Here is a 12,509-nt window from a genome sequence, read left to right as displayed (position 1 = left end):
TATATACCTTCTGGATTAAAAAAACACAAATTATTAATGGCTGAAGATAGTAAACTGCTAAAGGAAGGGGGAAACAGTATGCAAGTTCTATTGTAAGAGCTCTTCGTGCAAAACTTAACTGGTTTCATATTATGGTTTTGTTGTTAGAGCAGTATTCAAAATTATAGATGAGAGGCTTTATCAGCTACACTTTCACAAAAACTGCTATATGCATTGACAGAAACGTGTGGCAAGGTATTATTCATAATATGACAGTCTATTATAAAGCTTTTATAATGCTTATAAAACCAGGTACTTGGACAATATATGGCAAGTTGGCCAACAAACTTAGTTGAAAAGACCTGCAATAGAAAAAAGGAGAAGCTGGGGCACCTGGGTGGTTCAGTTGATTCAGCATCTGACTCCTGATCTCAGCTCAGGTCATGATCTCACGGGTTTGTGAGATCAAGCCTTGCATCTCTGCGCTGACAGCATGGAGCCTGCTTGGGATTCTCTCCCTCTTTTGTCCCTCCCCCGCACTTGTGCAAGCTTGTGTGTGCACTCTCTCTCAAAATAAATAAACATTAAAAAAAAAAAAGGGAGAAACTATAGGGGGCCTAAACTCAGATACAGATCCCTAAGTGGGAGCTGCATCTGAAATCCATAGTATATGACAAATGAACACTGCAAGGATGGGGATATCATCTAAGACCTAGACTTGTGAGGCCAGTTTTATAAGTTACAAAAGTTCAGAAAGTAAAGCAGCATTAAAGTTCATACACTGTCTGTTGAAACTGTCATGCATAACAACTGGAGGAACACACCAATGCCTCTCAAGGACCATCTATAGAATAAGGTAACAAAATAGTAGGGAGCATTCTGTCTTCTGAAGCCATGATTATGTCATTTGAAAAAGGTTATAGTAGGGGCACCTACTATAGTCAGGTAAGTGTCTGACTCTTGATTTGGGCTCAGGTCATGATCTCACAGTTTGTGAATTCGAGCCCCGTGTTGGACTCTGCGCTGACAGCATGGGACCTGCTTGGGATTCTCTGTCTCCCTGTCTCTCTCTGTCCCTCCTCTCTTTGTGTGTGCTCTCTCTCAAAATAAATAAATAAACTTAAAAAAAAAAGCTTATAGTAAATGAAATTGATCTTTCAAAATCATCAGTTTTACCTTTCAGTTATGTATGTATTATGTATGTATGTATGTAATCCTGCACCCAGTGTGGGGCATGAACTCATGACCCTAAGATCAAAAGTTACACACTTTACTGACTAAGCCACCCAGGCACCCAGATTCAGTTTACATAATGTTCTCCAAAGTGGTCTTGAATAATCTGAGCTCGTATCTAGAAATTATTCTTTTCCCATTAAAATCTTGCAGAAAATTAGGTTTTCATATCTATGCACACAGTACCAAAACATAGGCACATAAGAATATGTTTTCTTTTCTCTCCTTGAACTAAATGTTGATCCCCTGCTCAAGCCTACCTTTTAGCTCACTGGGAATTTTATTTTTAAATTAAGGTCCTATATGTTTTATCTGTACCATAAAATTATAATTAGCATTTCATTTTATCATATAATTAAGACTTCACATTGACTTACAATGTTTGCTAATTGCTTTGGGGTCCAAATCTTTGTTTCTCCAATCAGACTACATGGCTCCTTAAAGTTAGAGACGGATCATGTCTCATTCTTTTTTTGTACTCCTGTCAATGATTAGCAAGACTAGGCAAATAGAAGGAGTTCAACAAATACTTCTTGTCTAAGTGATTGACAAGTGAATTTTTAGACATCAGCTCTCTTCAAACATGTCACAGCCTCTATATTCACTAGAATTACCAGGTACAGCACATCTTATTTCCTTAATGTTAGCACTAATGGCAGCTCCACGGCTACATCACTGTTTTACTCTTCAAAACCCACAAAATCTTTGCTGCTCCTTGATGCTACCGTCTATCTACCGATCTAATCACAAGAATGGCGACATGAGGGATGGGCCAACTGTCTAACTGGCAGCTTTCCGTAATAACTGCATTCTTTGTATTTTTACACTTTTGCTTAAAGCATGTAACTCAGATGAAAAAAGACATGTATAAAGAACAAATGAGAAATACATACATAAAATCAGAAACAAAGCAGAAAATCAGCTCTTTGGACACATGATCTCTATGTTAAAAAACAGAAGTTCAAATAAACTCATATTACACTTTGTATCCTGGATCCTAGACTCTGAAATGACCTTACAATATTCAGTAACGTTGATTTTGGTTATTGAATCAAAACTTTAAGCCAGCATCGACAATATTTCTTTGTTCTTCCAGTGGCTGGCAATGTCAGGTACATAGCAGTTCAGTCACTGGATGAGTGAGCGAAGAAAATTTACCAGTATCACCAAATTCTTTTATGTATTCAATATCATCACTCCCTATACATTTTCTTGCATCCCAACATTCTATCTAGACTCTTGTGTAACTTCCAAAAAAAATACTGTAGGATAGAAAGATGAGGGCAAACAATTTTTGTCAAACCCTGGACACCTAGAATAGTATTCAGTTTGGCAACTGAAGTGCCTCTCAGAAGCAGTATTATAAAAATCTCTTATTTCCAAGATCTTAAAAATGATCCAGTATATTACAATCCTAGTTTTTAAAAAAGTGAATTAAACAATGCCAATTTATATCTACATTAAGAAACACAATTTGTTATTTAAATAACTGCTCTCATGACATATGCTACTGTGTCTGACAATGGTGTTCTATAAACAAGAGATAGTTTTGTCAAGAATAAGTGTGTGCATTTTTGTGTTGATTTTCTACATATAAATATTTTCAATTTTCAAAACTGGTTATAAAAAAAGAAAACGTAACAACAGGCAATAGTATCTTGGTTCTCTAAAACACTGCTCAGCTGTTCTCTGGAAAGTCTACATTCACGTCAGAATTTTTGAAATTGTTTTTTTTTTAATTTTTTTTAACATTTATTTATTATTGAGAGACAAAGAGAGACAGAGCACGAGCATGGGAGGGGCAGAGAGAGGATGAGACACTGAATCTGAAGCAGGCTCCAGGCTCTGAGTTGTCAGCACAGAGCCCGACGTGGGGCTCAAATCCACAAACCGCGAGATCATGACCTGAGCCAAAGTCGGATGCTTAACCGACTGAGCCACTCAGGCGCCCCAGAATTTTTCAAATTGTTAAGATGAGAAGCTATGATATTTGTTTCTTCTGAGATTAACACTGATAGGATTCAGGAAGCTGAATTTACTATTAAATTCTGCCAAGGTCCTTGACTTTTCATTAGTATTTATCATATAAATCAAATACTACACACCACACCACACCCTGATCTATGGTACCCTCTCTATATGCCACAATCTACCATCCCGTGATGCTTTTAAAATACATGTACAAAATCTCTGGTACTCCTCCTTTCAAGAAGGGGAGCGTATTTCCTTGCCTCTGAAGCACTTTGTGACTTATTTCTAATGAGCAGAATAAAGTGGAAGTAAAGGTATGTGATTTTTAGAAACTAGGTCATGTAAAGCACTGTGGCTTTCTTGTTGCTCTCTTCTCTTGGATCTCTTACTCTCTTACTTTGAGGAAATTATTGGCCAGGTTGTGAGAAAAGGCCATGGAGATGTTTCCTGCCAACAGTCATTTGAGTGAGCCATCTTGGACGTGGATCCTCCAACCACGCCAAGCCTTCAGATGACTGAAGCCCTTGCCCACATCCTAACTTCAGTCAAATGAGATCTTGAACCAGAACTACCCAGCTAAGTCACTTCCAAATTTCTGACCCACAGAAACTGAAATAATAAATATTTGTTGTTTTAAGTTGTTAAGTTTGGGCATAAAATTCGGGGTACTTTGTTGTATGATAGATAACGCAATGACCCCTTTGCCAAAACCGTATCTCCTCAAGAAAGACTGTGCAAACTATGGTGGTATATGAGAAGTGAAATTCAGGTTTTCCACTAAACTGAGTACTTTTTCTCTAATGTCTCTAAACTAAAGCAGAGTATTAAGGGCCACCCAATTATACAAGCTCTGCTGTCGTGACTTCCTTATGTCCTTTTAGAAGTCGAAGAATTCTTGCATGTTCTTTGTGGAGGAGTACCATGAACAGAGGCCGATCTACAAATTTCATGTTTCTCAAATAAAATTTTCTAAAAGGGCTTTTTTCCCCTCAAATGCCCTTTTCCTCTGCTTTTTGTCTCATTTTCCAGGGCAGCCTGGCATTATGGCATTATTTCCTCAAAGTAAGAAAGTAAGAGATCCAAGAGAAGAGAGCAACAAGAAAGCCACATCATTTGCCATAATGCCATAATGTCATTTGTTGCTGTCAAATATCCTAACCAAATCCTGAACAAAATAAATAGTCAAAAGAAAACAAATCCTCAAACAACTCACCAAACAGAAGGAGGAAGGACTGTGAGCGGTTAGCAGTAGCTTCCTTGTGTTATTGGTTCAAAGCATTTCTATTAACTTATTCTTTACAGAGGCTAGGCCAACTGATTGGGAACGTGATTTCTAGAAATTGTTTAGTTTTTAAAAAGACTAATTACATAAAATTATATTGGAAACAGAAAAAAAGTGAACTGTACCATTCTCTTAGCCATTTGTACACGCTGCCTTTCAGTTTCTACACGTACATGCACACTTTTACAAAGCTGCAACTGACAACCAATATGCAATTTTTCATTTTGGAAAAACCCTGATACATCCAAAATCAAAATTCTTTAGGAAAGGGTTTCACTTGTATTAACTAAAACTGAATTGAGTTTCAACTGCTTAATTGGCCAGTATTTTTCTAAATGAGGCCTATTTTTTTTACAATATACAGCCAGCTCTCAAATATTCAATAAATCCAATTCCTTCCTTCTTTTGGAATATATTTCTTCCTTTTAATCTGTTGCATATTTAGTGCTCATTAGCACTTTGACTCTAGATAAAGATGAGAAACCGGAAATATAAGAGTTAATTTATTTTTATTAAATAGTTACAGTATAAGAAGACTGAGTTGATGAGCTATTCCAAGTATTAAATATGTGGCTGTCACATAAATGTTTCCCCTATTAGTAAAGATCATTAAGAGAACTCACTAGATTTATATTTCTCACTTTATTTTTTCCTCTATTGTCTGTTTACAAATAAAGTTACAATTGTGCAACATTATTAATTCTTTGGAAATAAGCCATCTCTGACATAATTTCTATTACTAACACTTAATGTAAGCCAGATATCCAGGTAGTATATATTTTATAGACAAAAGACATCTTATAAAAATAAAACGAATGTAATTTAAAAAATAATTCAGAAGGGGGCGCCTGGGTGGCGCAGTCGGTTAAGCATCCGACTTCAGCCAGGTCACGATCTCGCGGTCCGTGAGTTCGAGCCCCGCATCGGGCTCTGGGCTGATGGCTCAGAGCCTGGAGCCTGTTTCCGATTCTGTGTCTCCCTCTCTCTCTGCCCCTCCCCCGTTCATGCGCTGTCTCTCTCTGTCCCAAAAATAAATAAACGTTGAAAAAAAATTAAAAAAAAAAAAATAATAATTCAGAGGAAGGTTCCCACTGAACACTTACTGACTGAAAAATAAACCCTAAACCTTTCATAAACAATGACAAATTACCCAAATATAAAATAAATTAAATTACTAACATATCTAAGAGCCTTTTACACCATCCTGTTTGTTCTAACCAAGATTAATATTTTCAAAAATGCCTTCTGTATATTTTGAACTAGAGATATTTTATTATCTTCAAAGAAATGTTATAACTGGAATATATGTAGGAATTTTGATTAAAAATTGATGGTAAATAATCACATTTCAAAGTCTTCAAAACAAGGGGCACCTGGGTGGCTCAGTTGGTTAAGCAACCAACTTCGGCTCAGGTCATGATCTTGTAGTTCCTGAGTTCAAGCCCTGCACCAGGCTCTGTGCTGGCAGCTCAGAGCCTGGAGCCTGCTTTAGATGCTGTGTCTCCCTTTCTCTCTGCCCCTTCCCTGCTCATACTGTATCTCTCTCAAAAATAAATATTAAAAAAATTTTTTTTAAGTAAAAAAAAGAAGTCCCCAAAACATGAAAATGGAATGTAAATATTGTTTACTTAAGCACTAAGTTTATGTGCTGCCATTTCACAGTAATTCAATTATTTTATAATGCACTATAATAGACCCAATCATAAAATTGTATTTCAGAAGTCAGAATCACTGTTTCTGAATTTTGTCTTTTGCAAAATAAACTGAAACATATTCCAGTGCCAGAGTTTCTTGTGTTTATCAGCATTTTTAGATAAATGGAAATTGGAGTGAGGGTGAAGAGAGCTGGATGATTCAAATAAAAAAACAAGATTGATTTTTAAAAAATGAAAGGGGAGATACATTAGAGAACTTCTCATTCTATTTTTTATATATATTTATATATATATTTTATATAATTTTATATATAGAAAAGTATTTAAACTGGGTTTCTCATATTTGATGTTAAATAAAAACAAATGACGACAGTCTTAGTTATGGGATCGATAAATGAATAACCTTGGCACACAAAGCTAAAATCTTCTACCATATTTAGAAGAAAAGAAATAAATATAGCATTCTTGACTTAATTGGTCTTGTGGATGTTAAGAGTCCTCATTAGTTAGGAAATCTTATTTTATTGAAAAGCTATTTCATCCTTCTAAAACCTAACTCATTAAAAAATTCCTTTTTAAACACACATTTCAAGGATTCATAAAAACATGGAAAATAATATACATCTATGTATCTAGTACCCTGATTTAACAAGTGTTAACATTTCACTTCAGTAGTTTTCTTTAAAAAAAGAAAAGTTATAGATACAACTGATCTTTTATTTTATTCCCTTCCCAGAATCAGAGACTCTTCTCTCCCCAACTATGGAGGTGATCATTTTTCTAAGAAAGTTGTGGAACGTTCTTGTCCATGTTTTTATACTTTTACTACATACTTGTGTTTTTAGAAACAGTGTCATAATATTTTATATCTGAAAAAATTTACATAAGTCATTCCCATTTTATCATTTTGTAATTTCCACTTTTTGTTCAATACTGTTTCTGAAATCTAGGCATACTAATATATAAATGTTTGGTTAATTTTAATTTTTCTAAAGTGTTTCCTGTAAAGGTGTACTGTTCTGCCACTGATGGATGTTTAATTTGTTTCTAACCAACATCCTTATACATGTCTCCTTGCAGAGATATGGAACGTTCCTTCTTATATTGTTTCAGTGAAGACTTTTGCTGAACTGGTTAGGTGGATTTTTTAAAAAATTAAGCACAGGAAATTTAAGAACAAACTAGAATGTTATTTTCTAATCCAGAATCATCTGTGCCTTACTACCTACCTTAGTTAAATGTTTTATTTCTTTGTGATATAGAAAAGAGAATACTAGGAAACATGAACCCTAAGCCTTTATTTTACCTGGAAATAGTGCCTGTATTTGAAATATGTAAGTCATTTGTTTGTGTACATCTACAATTTGTTTAGAATTCCAGTGGTGGATCTACCGCAGGAGAACAAAACAAAGAAGCACATGTGTTATGTGTCAGCATTTGAATGTTGCTTTTTGAAGCAATGGTAGGAGTGAAAAAAATCTCCTCCACCTTCTCCCTTGCTCTCGCCCACCCAAATTCGATAGAATACTGACTGAATAATTCAGTAAGTCTGTGGAACCCAATTTCTCATTTCTTATTTTCTTTAAAAAAAATTTTTTTTCAATGTTTATTTTTGACAGAGAGAGAGAGAGAGAGAGAGAGAGAGACCAAGCACAAGTGGGAGAGGGGCAGAGAGAGAAGGAGACATAAAATCTAATAATGAAAGCAGGCTCCCAGCTCTGAGCTGTCAGCACAGAGCCCGATGCGGGGTCTGAACCCACGAACTGCGAGATCATGACCCGCGCAAAAGTTGGGCGCTCAACAGACTGAGCCACCCAGGCATCCCATCACTTCTTATTTCCTTTAGGGAATAAACCAGCAGTGCAGTCTACCTTTAATTCTTTTTCTCTTGGTATTCCTGATTTTACTTTATCATGTGGCTGATCAAGAGGCAAATTACTCTTTCTTGCTTCACTGTCTTCAAGCAGAGGAACATAGCCAAAACTGTTATCTGCAAGACAAAAACCTCTTGGATATAAGTAGGATATCCCTGTTTTTGGTACCAGCTGAAAAAATAAAAACAAATCAGAAACCTAATTTTAAAGAAATTTTAAACTATGAGTTTCAGAAATTCTTAAGATAAAACTTACCTTGACAACTTAAATTTGCCCATTTAGATTTTTTTCCATTCCCACAAAACTACACTCCCAAATCAGTGGTATAAAAACTATGTAGAATTTAGAAAACTAGAAGCTCTTTGAGGCCTACCATCAACAATAGCAGTGAAACTTGTAATAAGCAGTATTTTCAGGTGTGCACTTCTTGTTTAAGACAATCATTTGCATAACTACTCCATACTTATTATAGGAAAATTAGAAAATGCAGACATACCAAAAATAAATAAATAAATAAATAAAAGCTGCTCACAACCTTTATGACCTGTGAATTATTCCTGTCAAAATTTTAGTTTATATTTTATCACAGTTTTTCTTTTCCAATACATATAAATTCATACAAGAATCTTTTTTGTTGCACACAAAAAATAAAATTATATATATATGTGTATATATATATATATATATATATAAAATCTTGTTTTGTTCTTTCCTATATATAATAGACATGTCTCATGTTAGTAAGTTAACATCTATTACCATCGCTTTTTCTACACAGCTGATGATTATATGAAAGACTATAATTTAACTGTTGAACATTTCATTATATCTGATTTTTCATTATTAGAAGTTATACTGTGATAAGCATCCTTACATACGTATCTTTGAGTATTTGAACAAACATTTTCTTATGGCATATGGTTAGGACTTGAATTTTTTGTTTAAAAGGCACAGACATTTAAGAAAGCTTTCACTACTTACTGGCAAATTGCCCTCTAAGAAGTTTTATCAACACAGAGTTCTACAAGAATGTTCATTTTCCCACACCCTGGCAAGTACTCATTTCGTAAATGAAAACATGTAACTGCACCGTAATCATTAAAATATCAGAACTACTGAGAAACAATGGAGAAATAAAATAGAAAAACTTGATTTCCATCTTTCTGTTCTTCAAGAGGTTTAAGAAATACGTAAAAAATAAATATGAAGATACCTTGACTGGAATTCATAAGAAGTAACTGTGATTTCAGCTTGTCAATAATAGTTTGTTGAAGTGACAGCTGTTCCTGTTGCTCACGTATTCTCTGCTCATAGTTTTCAGTCTGTGGACATAAAAACCATTCAGCCTTATATTTACTGACAGATGTGTGTACATACATCTACTGTCCATTAAGAATTACATATAGATATGGTTTGCCCTATTGCCATTTCCCAGGTAGTGAGCATGTTATTTGTGAGCCAAAAACCAGATCCAACAATACAGTAATAATCATTATAAACATCACTGACATAAAACACTGTAAAATTTAAAAAGTCACTTTAATTAGAGAAATTTCAGTTAATAGTTCAACTCTTGGTCTTTCAGTTAGGATAAAAATTGTAATTTAGAATTCAGTTCTTAATGGCAGCAACAAAAAAAGCATGAATGACAAAATGGATTCATTCTATCATTCTATGCTGCTGTATAAAAATACCTGTAACTTAAAAAATGTTAACATTTCACGTCTCTTAAGTAAAAACACTTTTGAATTTGTACTCAGGGTATAAAATCACAAAGAAAGTAGCTCTGACTAAAACCCTATGAAAATTAAAGGGATGAGTACAAATTACAAAATTATACTGACCAAAAACTTATTTTCTCAGATTAAGTTTTAAGAAGTCAAGAGAATATGTGCTTAATCCTTACTGGATATCTTAAATATCATAATTTCCCTTATATTTTTAATCCATTCATCTTGCTATTTTATTGCAGTGGCTGTGAAAATTACGCAATGAAAAAAGACAGCAGTTTGTATTAGAGAATACAGATGTTAACAAACCTTCAAGCAAATTTGAAAATGCTACATTACAATTACCAAATTAGTACAAAGTCTTAAAAAATATCACCAACAAATAACAGAGAATTCTTTATCAATTTTTATCACTGGTGCAACAATAAATGACTAAATTGTAAATTCCCTGAATATAAAAGAAGGTCCTAATAATCTTGGAATGTCCTTCAGTACATACTAAGTATTTGATTTTGAATTTTTTTTTAATTCAGAGTTCAAAATTAATGAAATTATTCTTTTCAGAGACCAGTAAGCTTAAAGTTCTTTATAAATTATATAGCGGTTCCTAGATTCCCAAAATACATTAGCTTAGGAAATTACAGCAAAATACCACATTTTGCCAAACAAAAGGTGAAATTCTATAAGTAATACACTTCAAAGAAGAGTAACAGACAGAGCTGATAAGTAACTTAAGTGGTTCATTTTCTTTGCATGTTGCCTGAGGGTAGTGTTATAGGACTTGATACTCCCATTAAACTTTGCAAAGTAACTTTTACATAGGAGATATTTAGTACATGCTTGTTGAAAAAAAAATAATGGAAATAAAGAATCCAAGTTAAAAAAAAAAAGGAATCCAAACTTTATTATTGCAAATAGAAGAACGTATCTTGTTAATCCATATGGGTCACATATCCTACGATTATGAGTCTCAGAACTAAACCTTAAATACCAAAATCCAGTCTAGGGCCATGCCTCTCAGGACAAGACATCTCTTTCCTAGATAAATTTATACCCAAAGTCCCTAGAAAGAGTGAGTTGGCTGACTGAAAGGAGGATTTAAATGTCTATAGCAAATTCTGTAATACCTAAATTTACCTGGGCTGCACAGAGCTACCAGGATGAGGAATCAGCAAACATGCTGATGTTACTTCCTCACTATCTACTTCTGTGTATTTACGGCTTTTTCCAAAGAACTCAAAGCTCTTCATAAATACTAACCAATAATTGCCCATTCTTTCATCACTATGTTTTGATAGGTAAAAATATTCTATTATCCAGACACTAAGTAACCAGTATAAAAAACTTAGCAAGTTAGAGATAGGCCCAGAATGAGTGTGTAAGTGATTCAAACTTCAGCCTATTCTTTTTCTACTATATATTTTTTCCCCACCTGCATGGAAAACCAAAGGACTCGTATTTTCTTTTGGAACCAAGTCAGAAGGTTCTGCCAGGTAATATTCATCTTTTATCTCTGGCTTAAAAACATACTTTAGCATACCTGCATATAAAATATTATAATAAATGAATAATGCTGAAAATGTAGTCACTGGATGGGAAAAATCAACAACTCTTTCAAGTTAAAGTTTTGAACTATTTCTTAAACCACTTAATAAAGTACTTTGTAAACTCAAGCAAATTCTGTAATAAATTAAAAACTGATATTCTGGAAATACAGCGGGGGAAAAGAAGAGCAATGGCCCTTGTTCTCTTACTGCTTTTTCCACATACTTAAAGCAATTGTAGTATTCTAGTCTCATTATCTATACTTCTGATTTCACTTTAGACTATGATCTCTTCAAGAGCAGAGACTATTTTCTTCTGGTATCTCTAGAGTACAGCAGAGTGGCACATTTTGAGATGCTAAGTATTAGTTGAATAAATAGACTTTAAGTTGTTAATTAAGTTGTTAATTATCAGAGAAATAGACTTCAGAAATAACTTAAGAAGCTACCTGAAAGAATGGAGAAAGGCTTTGCTTATATTTTATAAGGGAAACAGGAAAAATAGGAGACAGGTCACTAGGTGAGTAAGAGAAAAGGAAATTAAGTTTGAGAAAATGGGTGCAAAAGATAGGCAATGTCTGAAGATCTTTTCTTTCTCTTTTTTTGGGGGGGGGGGGCGGGGGAAAAAAAAGGGAAGCTTTTACCGTCAGAAAAAAAGGTACCATTTCAAGAAAAGAAAATACATACTCAGAAAATAGTATAAAGATTTTGACCACAAGGCTATAAGATGGAGAGTCCACAAGAAGATATTGATTCAAATTCAGAAATAACCAGTAGAATTCAGTTTATTTGTTATATTTGGAAACTGAAACAAGAAGGTTTCTTTCCTTTTTATTAAATGCTTTTTGTTCACTGAACAGATCTGAATAAACTTATAACCTGAAAAGTCCTTTTAAAAGGTCAGATAATTGTTGCACTGTCACAGTATTTTTTAAAAAACAACACAATTACAAACCAAGTACATTCCAGCCCGATCAAAGATCCCACAAAACAGAAAAATCACTAACAACCACATTGAAAATGTACAACAGCAATGTCTTGTCAACACGTCTGTACAGAGCACAGACATGACAGCTAAAACAGACAGAAGAGAAGATGCTTTTGACAGCCAGTGTGTGTGAATGATTCTTTGAGTCAGATGGCAGCAACAAGTTACCAACTAGGAGATCTGCATGACAACTAACCATCCATCTGTATCAAACACCATCTGGCCAAGATGACTCTGGCTTCTGTGTATTTGA

At 34.3% G+C, this 12,509-nt stretch overlaps 1 protein-coding gene across 3 annotated transcripts in view; it reads right to left on the bottom strand.

Annotated features, from left to right (window-relative positions):
* The window catches only part of TANK (TRAF family member associated NFKB activator), a 95,828-nt gene that overhangs the window by 24,036 nt on the left and 59,283 nt on the right, over nt 1-12,509 (bottom strand). For all 3 annotated transcript variants that reach the window (XM_040475182.1, XM_040475180.1, XM_040475181.1), the window contains exons 3-4: nt 9,208-9,316; nt 7,992-8,110 (exon numbers count right to left, since the gene is read on the bottom strand). In XM_040475182.1, coding sequence (XP_040331116.1) covers nt 7,992-8,110; nt 9,208-9,316 — 228 coding nt within the window. The remainder of the gene's footprint in view (nt 1-7,991; nt 8,111-9,207; nt 9,317-12,509) is intronic.

The sequence above is a fragment of the Herpailurus yagouaroundi genome, unplaced genomic scaffold (genome assembly GCF_014898765.1).
Source record: "Herpailurus yagouaroundi ecotype Mexico unplaced genomic scaffold, PumYag 140, whole genome shotgun sequence".
In the NCBI taxonomy this organism is placed as follows: Eukaryota; Metazoa; Chordata; class Mammalia; order Carnivora; family Felidae; genus Herpailurus; species Herpailurus yagouaroundi.
Note: the sequence above shows the minus strand (reverse complement) of the source record. Positions and strands in the feature narration are given on the sequence as shown.